At 32.3% G+C, this 18293-nt stretch overlaps 1 protein-coding gene across 2 annotated transcripts in view; it reads left to right on the top strand.

The window, feature by feature from the left end:
• The window catches only part of LOC117173345 (transmembrane protein 131), a 462351-nt gene that overhangs the window by 245115 nt on the left and 198943 nt on the right, over window positions 1-18293 (top strand). For both annotated transcript variants that reach the window (XM_033361843.1, XM_033361842.1), the window contains 2 exons: window positions 1123-1286; window positions 1410-1596. In XM_033361843.1, the coding sequence (XP_033217734.1) occupies window positions 1123-1286; window positions 1410-1596 (351 nt within the window). The remainder of the gene's footprint in view (window positions 1-1122; window positions 1287-1409; window positions 1597-18293) is intronic.

Here is an 18293-nt window from a genome sequence, read left to right as displayed (position 1 = left end):
TCGGAGGTTAGTCGCTTCTCAGTGCTGTAACTTGTAAATGCGTAAACATAAATGGCTGAAGTTTTGACAGGCGTCATTTGAAGGATTAAGCTCGACGAAAATTGTTCACATTAGTGAATACTAATGCCATCTCTTAGAATTTTCAGGTACTTATCAGACTGTCTAGTAATTTACCAAAGCCATGTTCATCTAGACACAATATTGTACTTGATTGCGATATTATTTTTTAATTTTATTATAAATTTGTTTAAAAACCTACACATTGTGGACATTTATGGACAGAAAGAAATCATTTTTTGAATATTCGTTAAATTATACTGCCATTAATGTTTAATTGTTTGTTTATAAAATTAAAAAATTATATTAGATGATGCATTTTCATATTTCATCACTAGACATTATATTTGTTTGCGTTTCGAATTATCTTTAAAAAGAAAATTTGGCAATCGATATCATTTGTTGATTTGTCCAACAAATTATTTATACAATTGACCAGTGCAGAATTTTGAAGCTCGAAAGAAATCTACTGTTCTCTTAATTTTCCTTAAATGACGTTACCACTGATGTTTAGTCATGAAATTGTATCATTTTATATTATTTTTGAATTTTATAAACAAAAAGAATAAACATTATTAGTAATATAATTTAAATGAAATTAAGAAAAAGGACGATTTCTCTCTATAAATGTCCACAACGTGTGTGTTTTTATATAATTTATTATTTAATTCGTTCATAAAATTGACAAATTGTATCATAGTGAAGTATCAACCTGACGATAAAAGCAAGTAAGTTGATCGTCGGAAAATTATTGTATTTTTAAAACGAACAATCTGTTATGTTCACTGTTTATTGTTTTAAAGTGTTTATCTAATAACTCCGTGCAACTCTGACGATCGAAAGAACTTTTCAGCATAACTTGAAATGCATTTAGTCAAATAAATATTATTAAATAAGGAAATTTGAAACGAAAAGCGATATTATGAATCTTAACGCTTCGAGTAACTTCAAATTTAGAATCATTTAGAACTTAATTTGTTGATATTTGGATGTTCCACATTTTATTACGTTAGCTCTCAAATTATATATTTGCTTATTTATACCACAATGTGATCTATTTTAAAGGTGGCAGAGGTCTACAGTAGCGGTGGTGAATTTCAATTAGAACTACCGACGGGAGAAGCTGAAGGCCCGCGGGAATTATGGGAAATTCCACCGTACCAAACGAAACCTGTTATCAGATTACATTTTAATGCACACGCAGAAAAGAATTACACAGCCTACATTAGGTAACAATTATTTAGTTTCGTTCGACTTTATGTTCGTTTATTTAATCTTAATATACAATTATTATTAAAATTACTCAATATGCAAATTTGTTTGATATTTTTTCATAACGCCTTATTCTCCAGGTTTAAAGTAAACAACAGTGTTGAAGTTTTGGTAGTAGCAGTAGAAGTCGAAGTTACTAGTGTCGCTGGTCTTCATTGGGGCGGAAACTCTGGGGTTGTCAATTTCGGAATGGGAGGTTCTTTGCAGACTCCGATTCACTATCACATTTCTCTAAAAAACTCCGCTAAGAAGCCCGTAAAAGTTCTTGTAAGTGAAGTTCTAGATTTTCAGGTAATTCAATATTTAGAAACTTTTTGAGTTTCAAAATTGAAAAACTCAAAACACGAGTTTATGCAATTTTAATGCATTTGCAATTATAACACTTCTAAACTGAGAGTGCTATAAGTTTTCAAGCATTTTGCTTGTGAGTCTCAACCTGTTTCAACCTAAAGGTCTTATCAGTCGACCGTTCTTTGTGGAATATTAATTTGCTGTGATAGACAGTTAATTGATTTATAGCAAATTAAAAATTAAATACACCGAGAAAAATCTGTTTGGAATTTCGCATGAAACTCTATCACCACTTTCGTAACTGTATATTTGGTGCGGCGTGTGCACAAGAAGCGAGGTATTTTTGCATGGAATATTGTGATTTTAGTAAGGCAATGTTCAGTACGAAGAATGCACAAAATCCGTGCTTTTTGTTTATGGCTATTTTGCCTTTTTGTTGTGACGCTACTCAAAACACCCATGCTCGTTTCGCCTAGCTTCAAAAAGAAAAAAGCTCATGTGTTGCGATTTAAGTATGGCATGATGTGAAATTCGGGTCAGATTTTTTTTTGTGCAGGGGAGAGGAGCGTAGGTTGGCGGACCTGAAAGAACAAGTGAAAATAGGCTTTAGGTAGCCTGATATCTTGGCGGTAGTACGTGAAAGAAGCTTTTTGAACAAAACATACATAAAATAGTTTAATGTTAGTTTTTCTGAAGTACTGCACCTGAGTGAAGTTACTCAACACTTTGGGTGATATGGCACACCACTATTATGGTTTGATATTGCATTAGGGAATGTTTAAACTGTGATACGCCTGCTGGTGACAAAAATCTGAACTAGGAAGAATAGGTACAATTTTAAAGATGCATTTTAATTTTAGCATATAGTCTTAACGTTTATTTTTTTGTACATTTTAAAATATTTATTGAACACTAAAAATAAGTATCAGAAACAAAGGGTTTTAGATGGAATTGACATAGTATACAATGAAAAAAAGATATTTTTGACCGAAATATTTTACTAAAAAAGACAAAATAATTATTGTGCTATTTATTGTGATTTACAACAGATAATAAACTTAAATTGACTTATTTTGAGGCAAGAATGAACTCAATCTAAATTTCTATTAATTTATACATGCAATGTTTACTAGTTAAAAATCTGATCCGAAAGTTAGGTTAGAATTCGTATTTCAATTCCAATCGTCTATTATTTTTCGTATGCTTTGCATGATGTGAATAAAATTTGTCGCTACATACAATAATTAATGGTTATTTAAGCTTACAATGTATTTCAACTTACATAAAATAGTTAAACAATTGTTTTTTATTTAAAAACCTTCTTGATAAAAGTGTGTTTTTTTCACTGTCTAAGATGGAAGTTCTATCTAAAACTATTTCTTTGTATGCAGATTTGTTTTTAGTATTCAATCTTTTTTTTCTCAACTTAACAAAATAATCGTAAAAACACTTCTATATAAAAATTAAAACACATCTTTAAAACTGTACCTACTTTTTCTAATTCCAGTTTTCGGCACCAGGTAGTGAAATGGTAGACCACCATTCACAATATATTAATAAAACAGGCCTGCAAATAATGGTGTCATGTCAGTTGATGGAAAGTTGGAGAGTCTCAGAGTTCAATTTCCATTTTTCTTTACCAAGTTACGCAAATTTGAAATTACGAGATATGTCCCATTATGCCTTGAGCATTTGCTTTAAATACTTTTTGGCAGACATTTTCTACTTGGTGTTTGCTCTTGAAAATTTGTACTTGGGGGTGTTCGGGGTTGTTGATTACGAATCTGAAGTCGAGATAATAAAATGTTCAAATTTAATATGGCGAATTCATTTTTTGGGTACATAAACTCAAATATCTTAAAATCCTGACGTGATGGGCCAATTCTGATCCCGGATTCGGATCCTACGTAAAAAATTACTTCGAAAATGATCCTCCACTTTCCAACAACAAATCCATGTTGACTTCAAAGCATTTAAAGCAAATGCTCAAGACATAATGGGACATATCTCGTAATTTCAAATTGGCGTAACTTCGTAAAGAAAAATGGTAATTCAACTCTGCGACTCTCAAATTAAAGAGAAAGAGCAGTACCATATGATACAGCTAAAGAAAAAACGTAAAAAATTACTTCGGAAATAACCCTTCACTTTCCAACAACAAAACCATGTTGGCCTTTGCAATTAATTGAGATATATAACTTACATTTAAATTACTAAGCTCATTTGCAGTAAGTTATTTTTAATTGAAGTCAATTCAGAAGTAACATATCGCAGTAATAAAAAGATGAAACCAGCTGATAACTTGACATTCGATTTGCACTTGGTGGAATCCATGTCAAGTTGATCTAGAATTTTCGTCTTGGACAGAGAGCTTAACTTGGGATATACAGTTCTACCGCCTTTGCTGGAATGAAGCTCGAAGAGGTGGGAGCATGGGTGAGAGCACGTCCGCTTTCGGCTGTTTGGCGACCAAAGCCGAGCGGATACGAGAGCGTGGGCGTCGTTCCGTGCAAGACAGAGAGGATGGGAGGATGGGGTAAGCTCGGATAAGCGGTCGAAGAAAGGGAACAAAATTGGAAAAAAAGCGAGACGGGGGAAGCACTGAAAGTCTTTCTTAACCGGGAATCCACTTCTGTATTGACTAATATTTACAATTTAATCATTACTACGGTTTTGTGATTTTAGTAATAGATCTTAAATATACTAAAAATTAAATTAATTTTTGGTAATTGCTCTGTTCTATTTCAAACTTAGGGCAATGATATTTATTGTCATTGAGACATTCGTTCAATTTGCGTTTATTTTGTCTTTTCCAGTAAATTCCAACCAACAATGTAAATTGGTTCCAGTACTGATAGGACATTAAAAATAGCCCCAAAAATGTTTGAACTGAACTTGTACATTATATTTACGACAGATGAGTAAGACTTATTCTTACACTGAAAATGCCCACTGACATTTAAGATGATTATTAAAAAACAACAAAAGTCACGGATTTTGAATTCATCCGAGGGAGAGATAGTTGCTTCATTTAGCGAAGAGTGTAATTAATTTTTAGAATATTCCTTTCATATAAAAATAAACAAAAAAAGGGTTCTTCTTCAATAAGATAAATTTCAAAGTCCTTACGAATTATTTTCTGATTCTATTCTTTTCTATAAAAACAAAAGTATAATACCTATCAAAATTTCAGTAGCTAGCTCAACCATGCACAGCGAGGTCTTTGTTGTAAAATAAAGTGCAAAGTCGTTACAATAAGTATTGCACACACTACATTTTCATTCGTTAAAATTCCGGTACCAAATGCAAACCTGCATAAACTTACGTCTAAATACCCGAATTCTAATGAATTGGGATAGTTTAGTGAATGGAAGCTTGCAATTCACACAGCAGAGTCCGTTGTGAGTGGCGTTCTTTTTGAATGACGCTTATTTCATTTAAAATGATGTCTTCAATAACAGCTGGATGAATGAGACCAAGAGAGAAAGTGTATTGGTCCCACACTAATCCCCACTTCTTAGCTAATGGCGCGCGCAATCGGTCGTATAATCGAATGATTTCCTGAATCATCACTTTCTTCTACCTGGCTGTCTACTTTTGAGTCGAAGGCGCATCAATATAAATATTCGCCCTTAGCTTTATTATTTAATTCTAATTATGAAAATAGAGTGGACCGTATGAATGTGTTTATTATGTCCCGTCAATTTAAATATAATTATATTAGATTTAACAATTTTACGATGATACATTACGAGAAAAGGAGATATTTCAGGTTCTAATCGTGTACAAATCTACCAATTTATGCCGACGTTTTGTGAACATTGCAGTGCACTTCTTCAGGGCTAACCTAAAACTAAGGTATCAGGTTGTGTTGTTCTTATGTTTACTCACGTCCAAAACTTATTTGACTTTATCAAAAAGATACAACAGATTCACATTCAATCCCAAGACATCATATTGAGTTTCGACGTAGTTTGTCTCTTTACAAAAGTACCAATCTCTGACAAAACTGATATTATTAAATCGTTTGCAAAGTTCCCCTCTGAATTCATACCTTTGATAGAATACTGTCTCAATAAAACTTACTTCTCTCTCAAACAACAAACCTCAGGAGCAAAAATGGGATCTCCAATCTCACCTGTAATAGCCACCTAGAAACTAATATCCATAGTCCAGACGCCAACCCTATGTGCCGTTCTCGAGGTATTCGCAATTAATTATTTTTTTATAAACGTTTGATTGGGCATTGAAAATTTGAATTTTTTTTTCCTCCTGTTAGACAAGCTCATGAGAAACAATAGTTGTTTCGGTGGTTTGTCGCTCCGACGAATATTTATTGCACAAAATTAATTAAAGTGTAAAATAAGTGATAAAAAATACTTTGATCAATAATCGAAAAAGTATTTCACGGATGGAAAAAAGTAAGGATATTTTGAAAGTGCCAACTGAAATACACAATTTTGTAATGAACACTGTTTCTCTAATGTTAATAAGTTGCAAGATAACAAAGCTTTTGTTATAAGTCATTTTATCACGTTACAACAAATAGTAATTTTTTATTGAGCGAATTAGTATTAGAGGCATCATTTCTGCAATAAACTATACTCACATACTTGATAAATAAAAGTTTATCCCAAATTATCATTAAATTGTTAAAATTTATGCAAATTGGGATGATTGTTTAATTTGATCACTTTGAGTTGATGTAATTCTTTCCGAAAAAGAGATAAAGGTATGCAAATTGGTGTACTCATTCTGTGAACCAGTACTAATATTGTGGTATAAGTGAAAATTTCAACATTTAAATATAAGGACCCACACAATTGTTTAAACTTTGAGCGCCTATCTCTGCTTTTGCTTGTGGTAAATTGACGGGATAAAAACTGAAAATTTTCAAAAATTACTGCGAATTCAGTCATATCAATTAATTTATTGTTATTTTATTCCTTGAAAATTTATTAAACACTAATTTTTTCTGGAGGGTGACAATAGGCCGATTAGTGAGGCTGTAAACTGGGTAGCAGGCCAAGGCGCGCACATGGCCGGTTGCCCCTAGAACCAAAGACGTAGGGGCCGTAGATGCTTTGCAAGGGTTACGGGGAACACTGAAGCTGTATCACAGATTTCGACAACGTAAAAACGAATAATTCACTCTATCACACAATAAATATATACTAACATACAACTTTTTAAACAAATGTTATTATTCTAAAAGTTTCATTGTGAACTTTGTGATTTTATTCATTACTTATATAGTTCACTTTATCATGATATATGCAATGGTTAAAAGTGTGTGCATTTTTTGTAATTTATATTTACATAATAATATAATAATTTCATAATAACGTATAGTACTAATATTTGCAAACAGTGATTGTGTTCGTAAATGAAAGGTACAATTTTTAAAGGAGGTAACTAAACAAATTTTAAAACCTAAAAATTACATTTTCATAAGCATTAAGTATTAAAAGTTTTTCGGCCAAACTAATTTTCTTCTTCTTCACGAGAGGCTTGCAAAAAATATGAAGTTCATTTTTAATGAGTAAATGAAATTGAAAAATCGTTGAAAAGTTGAAAAAATTGAGATATAATTTCTCAGGACTGAACGCTTCTTTTCTATTGCAATAAAGTGCAATAAATCTGTCAAAGAGGAAGCTACACTAGATTGCTAGATTTTTTGCTTCTAGACAGTCTACTTCCTGCAATGTATCGCTGCAATTAAAAAGTAAATATAACTATTTTTGCACATCTGGTAACCATAGTATCACAATTATTTAAATAAGTAAGTAAATAAGTAAGTACCACTTTATGAGTTCTAATATGTGCCTTACACATGTTAAAAAAAGTATAAGTTTAATTTTTTTATTGAATGGTGACAGGTATCTAAAATGTTGAGTTGATAAACGGGGAAAAAACGATTTATTGAACAAGTTATTGAGTTCGGAGAAAATCATCTTCCAATAAATCTTCCAATAAAATCACAAAGTTCACAATCAAACTTTTAGAATAATAACAGTTGTTTAAAAAGTTGTAGGTTGATATATATTTATTTTGCGATAGAGTGAATGATTCGTTTTTACGTTGTAACCCTTGCCCGTAACCCTTGCATAGCATCTACAGCCCCTACGTCTTTGGATCTAAGGGCTACCAGCCATGTGCGCGTCTTGGCCTGCTGCCCAGTTTACAGCCTCACTAATCGGCCTATTGTCATTCTCCAGAAAAAATTAGAGTTTAATAAATTTTCAAGGAATAAAATAACAATAAATTAATTGATATGACTGAATTCGTAGTAATTTTTGAAAATTTTCAGTTTTTATCCCGTCAATTTACCACAAGCAGAAGCAGAGATAGGCGCTCAAAGTTTAAACAATTGTGTGGGTCCTTATATTTAAATGTTGAAATTTTCACTTATACCACAATATTAGTACTGGTTCACAGAATGAGTACACCAATTTTCATACCTTTATCTCTTTTTCGGAAAGAATTACATCAACTCAAAGTGAACAAATTAAACAATCATCCCAATTTGCATAAATTTTAACAATTTAATGATAATTTGGGATAAACTTTTATTTATCAAGTATGTGAGTATAGTTTATTGCAGAAATGATGCCTCTAATACTAATTCGCTAATGAAAAATTACTATTTGTTGTAACGTGATAAAATGACTTATAACAAAAGCTATGTTATCTTGCAACTTATTAACTTTAGAGAAACAGTGTTCCTTACAAAATTGTGTATTCCAGTTGACACTTTCAAAATATCCTTACTTTTTTCCATCCGTGAAATACTTTTTTGATTATTGATCAAAGTATTTTTTATCACTTATTTTACACTTTAATTAATTTTGTGCAATAAATATTCGTCGGAGCGAAAAAACACCGAAACAACTATTGTTTCTCATGAGCTTGTCTAACAGGAGAAAAAAATGTCAAAAAATTCAAATTTTTAATGTTTAATCAAACGTTTATAAAAAAAAATTAATTGCGAATATCTCGAGAACGACACATTTTCCAGAGTTCTGCTACACGGTTTTGGAATCATGAGATCATTTTACATAAGAATTTAAAAAAATCGGTTGGACCTCGCCGATCCGACGGAAATAGGGTTGGTGTCTGGTCTACCAGTTCACCATGGAAATTGAACAAAACGGAAGATTGCCTTTCTTGGATGTACTACTTTACAAAAGATGTGATAACAAATTAGGTCATGAAGTTTACAGAAAAGCTACTCGCACATACAGAAATTTACATGCCTCCTCCCTCCACCATCCGACAGTGGGTCGGGAGACCCGAAATCTTGGCCAAAAACCAAGTATGGATTTCAAATAAATCAAACTTTTTATCATTCTTAAGATAATTCAGGTTACTTAAAAATCGATTCTTACGATTATAATTGCCCATTATTGTTATTGCGTGATATCTTGAACTTAGAAAACCTCATGAAATCAGTAATAAGAGGGATGATGCAATAACTAATTTATTTCTGAATAATTTCGTAATATGCTTTTTTTCGGTTTATTTTTGCATCAATAAATGTTTATAAAATGTGAACTAAGCACAATGGCTGTAAAAAATATATAGTTTAAACATTTTTGGTGTAATTTTTTCACGAACAAAGTGATCTATTTCATGTGGGCGCCATTTCGTTTCTTTGCAACTTTATGCAACACACCCATATGCTAAAAATGAGGTACCATTTCTTTCATTAGAATATGTATTTTGAGATTGATCTGCGTTATTTTTGCGCGCTTTAATTTGTTTAAAAGAAAACTTACCCGAATATTAGCTGTGCACATTCATCTGCTCCCACTTGTATGGAGATATTCAATGCAGTCGCCTACCTAATAAAATATATGCATGGAATTTGAGGATATTACCTATTAATATCAAGAAAACAATACAAATTATTTATAAATATTATTATTGCAGACAATAATATTTATGTTTAATTTTTATAATATATTATTTAGTAAAGTTGAAATGTAATATAATTCAATTAAAAACATGCGATAAATAAAAAATTGATTGTAAATTGATCAACATGTAATAAATATTATATTTAAGGTAATTATCTTTGTGATAAAGAATGAAATATTAATTTAATAAATTACACATTATTTTTGATTTTTAATTTCTGACCAAAGATTCGCAATCAGCTATCACGAAAACCACTGAGTAAGCATTTCTAGCTTAATTCATTAATTATTATAAATTTTTGACGCCATTTTGTATTACACATTTTGAGTTTTGCATTTTCTTCCAAATATTCGTCATCAGCCATCCCTAAAACACATTTTAAGAGATGAAAACATTTCAGATGTTCGAACTATTTTTGTAAGCCTAACTATTATAGTTCTCAATATTCTTATCGGAAGACTGCGTTTTATACATACAGTGTAAGAAAATTCGAGAACCGGTAGTTTAGAGGAAAATTCTAATTTTTTCTGAATTTTTCTATCTACATTTCGGAGTGCGTGGGTGAATGATCTTTTAATAAAAATATTGGAATGATACTGTTTCCTGTATTGTCCGAAATACAGTGCAAATAATTAGCAAAATAAAATTCGGGAACCGAATGTTTCAAGGAAAGACAGATATTTTCCGAATTTTTGTTTACATTTCAGAGCGCGTGGGTGGATAAAAAGCAGTCTTCCGGTGGTGTTATATTGGGATGAATCTTTTTTTGACGTTACCTGGACTCAAATAAGAGTAACTACTGAAAGAAAATCCGAGAATTGAGCGTATTATGGAAAAATATAATTTTTTTCGAATATCAAATACAGCTTATTTCATTAAAATAAGAAATACGACGTTGCAATGACTTATTGCAATTTAAAATCATATATTCCATAATTTTTGCGATAATTAAACAACATAAAATTGATTTCAGTATTTTTTAACATGTTATATTTTCGTTTATAAACGTTTTGAATTTCAGACACATGCATAAATAAATCGAAAATAGCAAACATTCATTTACAGATCTGGTATTGACGAAGGAATTAATGAAAGCAACAGGAATTTATATGGATTTTTACTTTAAGAAATCTTGAAATGAGTGAGGAAAACGAGGATAGAGAGTACAGGACTAAAGGGGCTAAGCGTTTAATTCTATTGGCAAAATATATTAAGTCTAGGGATAGAATGGCATATAGGAAACGATTAAAAGTATAGGCGCTTAATTTTACTGAGGTATAAAATGAAGATTTACCCGAATAAGCGAGAGGTAGGCAGACGAGGCAGACAGCCTGATGCGAGCAGAAGGCTACTTTCGTTTACCTGCAACGCATGACCCTTTAATTATTATAAGATTAAGGCCTGCTAAAAAACTGAGATTGTGAAAACATGGCTTAATTAAATTTTAATTAACTGAAATAGTTGATGTAATTAGTAAAAATTGAAATTACATCGATAAAACTCAATTCAGATTTTAAGTTCAATGTAGAAATATACTCAAGATAACATTTTATACTGAACTATCTGCTGAAATTTCAAATATATTGATATTATTCAACTATTTCTTATTATTATGCAAATCACATGCAAATCTCCAACGAGTTACCCCCACAATAGGGTGGGCCGAAAACACAAAATTTTTAAAAATCGAAAATGGCTAGTGCCGAAAAATTGTTATGCATTATCGCAAATAACGATAACTAATAGCTTTTTTAAATGAAAAATGATCCAACATTGTCACAATGAGATGAATAAACAAATTATTTAATTTTTTAAAAAATTTTCATGAGAGTTTCAAAATGAGAGAAGTTTGTTATGTGCAGTGTTTAGTATGATATGCTAATCAAAAATTAAAATTGAAAAATGTAACTTGTTTCACTTAGAATTTTTTGAAAATGGGCGGACTGGCATTTTTCAATATTCAGTTAATTTTCATTCAAAGTTTTTCCATGTCCTTAATCTAAGCAGAAATTTTCTTTAGGCATAAGGAACTTATAGTTTTCTTCTTTAATATGAACTAAAGGCATGTCATGAATAATTAGTATGTTGTGTAAATAGGGAGGACTGCAGGTATTTTTTGTAGTAAAGAATTATTTAAATTTGTAATCGTTAGAAGTAAAATTATAAGTATTTAAAAGGTTAAGTTACAAAAGTGAAAAGTTATAGTTACCGCATTAAAATTTCCAAAAAGATTGTGATGGTGCAGGATTCTATTAATCGGCATATCTATGAAAAAAAATTCTTTCATATGCAATGAATTCTTAAAACTTTTAAGAGCGGTATCATGAAAAACTCCCAATCATTATTTACAGAACTTCTCGTTTTCCAGGCTTTCCAAGTTTTCAAGGTCTTGAAACAAAGCTCTGTTTATTTTGAAAATGAAAAACGTCAACCCAAATTTTCCTGGCCTCAAATTCAAAAAATAATGTTTTCAATGTGATTTAAAAACCCAATGGTCAAGTTTCCTTTGTAAATAAACCAAACTTATTTTTTTTTATTAAATAATTTCTCATATGGATTATGAAAGTTTGAAATGATATATTTTAATGATTTCTTCCATAAAATGTATTGGTTAAACTTAACGTTGAGCAAGGGGCAGTCTGTGGATTTTGCTTTTTTCAATAAAAATCTTAGAAACATTAGATTTTTCTTGAATTTAAATCAATGTTGTTCGCTCCGTGCTCCTAATTCAGAAACGTGGAAACATTATGGACTTTAAAAATGAAATTTTATGTATATAAGAAATATTTGTTTGACAAAGCGGTCAAAACAGAGGTTAAAATGGTGAAAATTGTTGGTGATACACCATTATCGCTCGAGATGTGTGAAGCAGAAATGTTGCCACCACTGGGGCTCCGTCCTGGGCCGCTTGAGTCTAAATTTCTCGAAAAGGTCATAGCAGAAATTGTTGCATAAAGTATCATGAGCATCACGGGTAGTACTTTCTCATAGCCTCACATGTTCACAGGACATGTCTCAGTCTAGTGTTCGCCTACTACTTGTCCTGCAAACATCACGTTTGGTTGCAAAGACACACGTCCCATACTTGTTGCATAATGTATTATTATAATTAACATACTATTATAATTGCAATTAAATTCTGTAAGGAATAGTAAGACTAAGCCATACCATATGCAATTCAAAATTTTACCGTTTTAAATTTAATTTTGGGTAATTAATTTAAAGAAAATCTTGTTAATTGAAGGTTATTAAATCGTGTTTGTTGACGTAGTTGTTACTTAGGTCTCTTTTATATGTATTGCGTTAGGGCTAGTAATACGGAAATTTGTCGTAATATTAGCCCTAACAGTGGTTAAATTTGAAATAGTGAAGGCCTGCATTACTATTCTTACTCTAATTCATTAGGCATATGCTAGAGGTTTTTACCAGTTAAGTTGAAACTAATTCATACATGTGTAAAGGAGGGATTTTGGCTAGTTGGTCTGCAATCTCATTTCCAAATATTTCCTTATGGTCAGGATTCAAGTAGAAGTCAATTAAAATGATTTGCGATTTAGCTATTTGGAGGAGGTTTATATTTTTTTATACGTGAAATAAAGTAGATTTCAGGTATTTGCAGTTAAGACTGGACGCACTTGGGAAGTCAAAGCAGATAACTGATGGGAATAATTGCTCACTTTGTGTGGTATCAGGGATTTTCAGATGACGGTCACTTCAGCTGTTGAAATTGAGGCTAGGTGGAAAAGTTTGTGTTTATTTATATTGATTATAATTTTTAAACCATCTGAAGGTTAATATTGGAATCTATAAGTTGAAGGGAGTAGTCCAAAAGAACATTTCTAAGATTGGATGAGTGAATAATGTGTGAAATGTATTCTTTTTAACCCTTCAAGGACAAAGCCCTGATTCTGTTGAATAACAATTATGAAAAAAATAGGAGTAATATATGGTCGTTTTTCATCGATTTTTGCAAAAAAAATTTTTTTTTAATTTTTTAAATTTTCTTGGTTTCTATCAAGTATGCGATAACTTTCAACCACCTTACTAGATACGGAATAGTCCACTTTGATCTAATGCATACATTTATTTTGCGGAATTCCAAGCTCGTTACTTGAAAATTAGAAAAATCGAAAATAGTGAACATATAATATATGCTACACCAGACACTAAAGGGTTAAGAAGACGAAAGCGTTTAGGAATAGGAAAGCTTGGTGAAGATTGAGTTTTTCTTTTTCTTGTGTTCGTTGTTCTGAATCAGGGGCCTCTAAGATCCACAGGTTCAGCCTGACCCAGGATCGCCTGGCAATCCAGGTTTTTTTCGATGAAAAACTGACTAAGAATGTATGACCATTTGGAAGAAAATCTTAGATGGAAGAGTTCAGTTTATAAACTTAAACTGCAAGTTGTAGAGTAGCTGAAACAGAGAGCGAGTTTCTTTCTAAAAGGCTTTTAGTATAAATTTTGTGTTAAGGAATTTTATGTGAAGAATAAAAGGTGGTCCTTCAATTCCTCAAACATTACTGGCATAGAGTTGGAAATAAGGAAACCCAGGATTAGTCGTTGAACTCTATTCTGTAGTTTGCAAATTTTTTCGAACATTTATGTTTGGTTAGAATATGGCTTGAAAGCAATATTCTAAAAAAAACGTATAACTTGAGAGTGGTATTAACATAAGTAAGTCTTTAGGGCCTGAGACACACCAAGTTTCTTTCAAAAATTTGATAATGTTAATAACTGATTCTATTCGTAGACTTAAAGCTTAAAAGTGGCGTTCTCAGGTGAGGTGTCTGTCGAAGATAATGCCCAAGAATTTAGTTTCAATTGCTGGGAGGATAATTTAGTTGTCTAGTTTGAGATACACGTGGAATGGGAGGGAGTCATAGTATAAGATACACGTTAAATATAAGGGAGTCATTTTAAGTGAATATTATCGGTTTAGATTTGTCAATAAAGGTGTTTAAGGCTCTGACATTTAGAAAATTTTTGAGAATATCTTAGTTTGCTTGCCAGATGTAGATACATTCTCTTAGATAATTGGAGAAGTAAATAAAAATGTCTTCTGTATATTGCAAAGTTTTGCAAAGCGGGTAGTGAGTGTTTTGAAAGTATTAGCTGGGGAAGTCAAGAGATAGGGTTAGTTAGGAGCTTGTGTCGAAAGCCATGACTCTTATTCCAGATATCTGAGATTGGGGAAGTGGAAATAATGCCTATTTTTTGCAATTTTTTGGGGGATAAAAATAATCACGAATATTTCCAAAACTTTTGTGGTTTATTAAGGTACTCTTGAAGTATAAATCAAATGTATTTCAGCCTGATACATCAATAATATTTTGATTTATAAGGGCGGATGTCCGACATGTCCAAATTCGATAGGTCAATTATCCCGATTTCTAGCTTCTCACACATGATTCTGAAATAAACAAACCAAAGAGACTTTCAAAGTTTAGATCCTTAGTTAGTCGGTGAACCAACAAAATTTCCAAAAAATATTAATATTGTTCAAAATGACGGCCAGTTGAAAAAAATTCCGATTTTTACCTACAAATTTGCTAGAATTTGTTTTTTAAAAATTGTTGAAATAATTTTTTATTCAATTAGGAGTGGTTCACCGACAGATGAAATATAGCAGTAATCTGTATACGAAATTTCAAGTCGATCGGTCAAATACTTTTTGATTTATGAGTCGTGCAATTTTGAAAAATGTGAAACAAATAAAAACGCGTTTAAAGATTTACATAGTGACCATTGAGCTGCCGGATCGAAGAAGGGACATTAACTCATTTCGCTCGGAGTGGGAAGGCCCCTGGAAGCTTTCTTAAACATTTTCGAATTTCAATTTTTGAACACTGTATATAGATGGAGAATTTCATTGCGCATCTTTTTCCCCGAGGCAAAAAGTTATGTTGTAGCTTTTTTAGTTTTCTAATTGAAAACAAAAACACTGGCTTTTTTGTCAAAATTAATTTTAATTCGCTTTTCACTTCAACTCGTGCTCAGTGAGTCAGCTTTAAATATTTTTGAATAAAATTTTTAGGAAATGTAGTTTGAAATGTCCTTCGACTGACAGAGCGAAAGTAATTGCAAAATTTATTTTAAAAAATTGTTAATTTTTTTCCGATGCCTAGTGCTTATCGGCCTTCTCTAACTTCCAGCGTTTCGTTTATTGAGAGAATTTTGAGTAACAAAAAACTTTCAGCTAGAAAGTTGTTGACAACAGTACAAAGAAGTTTTCTGGAAAATTTTAGCCCTATCGAATTGATATTTAAGAAATTATTAACGTGTCAAGTCGATAGCGGCTAGTCAACTCACTCGCGGGCTGTAGCGAAACTCTCAAGATCCGATTTATAATACATTTCACAGGCGCAAAAAAAATTAAACCTAATCAAGTAACCAGGTAGTATCAAAGTATTAAGCATAAATAATAATAATAATAATAATAATAATAATACGCTCTATTGCAACAGGAATAAAAAACAAATTTACTTTCTCGATGTTTAAATTTTTCCAATTCCACGAATTTAAACCATTGAAAGATTCTCGGAATTAAGAATCCGTTTAATTTCAACCATTAGATGTTTATGTTTTCCTTTATTTTTGTATAGTTTGTCTTAAAAATGAAAATCATTCTATTATACATAATATTAAATGAATACATTATTTAACATTATGCACTAATATTTATTTATGCATAATGCTTTAATATTACCTGATTACTTGATTAGTTTCTATTTTTGGCGCCGATGAACTGTGTTATAAATTGCATGTGAGACTCTCGCTACAGTCCGCGCGCGAGTTGTCTAGCCGCTATCGACTTCAGAAATTAATATTTTCTTGAATATCAATTTGATTGGGCTAAAATTTTTCAGAAAACTTATTTGCACTGTTGTCAACCACTAAATCCTTAAAATTGACTGACTGAGCACGAGTTGAAGTGAAAAACGAATCAAAATTAATTTTGACAAAAAAGTCAGTTTTTTGGCTTTAATTATAAAACTAAAGAAGCTACAACTTTTTGCATGGGAGGAAAAAGATGCGCAATGAAAATCTACACCTAGAAATATTCTTTAAAAATCAACATTCAAAAATGTTTCTGAAAGCCTCCAGGGGTCTCCTCAGTCCCAGCGAAATAAGTTTATGTGCCCTTCTTCGATCCGGCAGCTCAATTGTCTTACGGGTTCCAATCATTACTCGGCCATTCCAGGAGCATGCATTAAGCCCACTCCTTCTTCGTGGAGCTGGTTTATTTCTAAAATCATATGTTTTCGGTATTGCTAATTGGCTGCGATTTTTTTTATTTATGCGTGGCTAGATCTTGTGTGGGTTGGATCATTGCCCAACCGGTAGTGCGCTGTTTCGGGGATAAGGAGCTAAGTCTCGGCTCTGGGATTTTCACTGTATGTTTTTGTGATGCCAAGCTATCGTTTCAGAAAAAAAACAACAAAAAAAGATTTTTGGGACACGCTACACTGGATTTCCCCCTTAAAGATGTTTTTTTTATTTAAATACGAGTAAGTAGAGTATTTTCTTTTGCTTAGCTCAAGTTAATTGGTCACGAGCTTTGCTTGAGACTAATTTTTATAATTCAATTTTATAAACTCCATATTTTCTTTATGTATTTTGTTAATTTCACTATGCCGCTCGAAGTAAATATGTAACTTTCTAGGGGATTATCGAAATAACCCCTTGGCCTGCTAGCATTCTCTTCCTAACCGTGAAAGTATCGAATTTACATTGATCTTACTTTTCTCTGGTGGAACGAGTTTCACCTGGGGCTTGTTAGGAGAGTGTGAATCAGCCCTTTTTCAAAAGAGTTAACCTTTAAATTTTAATATTACGCGTTGCCCTCTTATCTCTGGGGAGTGATTGAGATTACTCCATGGCTTTCTGAGGTAGTTTACCATAAATTCACTTCAATTATTAATTTATTTAAATGAAAAAATAAAGCCATGTGCTCGGCGATAAATGTAGTTTACGATGTTTAATTATGGTTCGCAGCACTGATTCTCTGGCTTATAATCAATGAATGTAATTCTGAAATTTGCCGGAGAATCAAAATAAGCAGAATTCTGTATTAAATAAGCTGAATTCTGTAAAACTACATAGTTTCCTTCTCAAACTGCGTTCACCATGAAGTAATGCGTGCAGGACGTAAAGTTTCAGTCGTCGACCGTAAATTTCGCTGGAAGTAAAATTTCAGCCACAACCACTTCTCAAAACCGTGAGATAGGTGGTTACAGTCTGTAAAGGAATCAATACGACGATCCAACAAAAGCCTCGTGCACCCTAAGAACACGGAGTGACCCAAGGACAACCGCCTTCTGCATTTTTCCCGCAAGCGTTCTAGCATATTGTTGACATGCAGGGATGCTTTTTAGGCTATGATGTTTTTGTCAGCTGGTGCCGAAAATTCGATAACGAACATGGTTCGCTTCTCGAAGTCAAGAAGAACCATGTCAGGCCTCTAGTGAGCAACAGAAACAATTGTCGAGAATATAAAGTTCCAGTATATGCGGCACTTCCAATTCTCGACAATTGACTCAATTTCTCTAGGAGCATTTAGAGAAGCGATATTAAGGTGAATGCCGTAGGAGTGACAGAGATGGTAATAAAGCACTCTTAGTGCCGCATTGTGCCTTTGAATGTAGGTTGTACCCGCATGTGTTGGACAACTAGATAGTATGTGAGCTAAATGCTCGGGGTGTGCATGGCACGCCCTGCAGCTATCATCGGGAATGTCTTGGCTCAAAATGTGG

This window comes from Belonocnema kinseyi, chromosome 5 (assembly GCF_010883055.1).
Source record: "Belonocnema kinseyi isolate 2016_QV_RU_SX_M_011 chromosome 5, B_treatae_v1, whole genome shotgun sequence".
In the NCBI taxonomy this organism is placed as follows: Eukaryota; Metazoa; Arthropoda; class Insecta; order Hymenoptera; family Cynipidae; genus Belonocnema; species Belonocnema kinseyi.
Note: the sequence above shows the minus strand (reverse complement) of the source record. Positions and strands in the feature narration are given on the sequence as shown.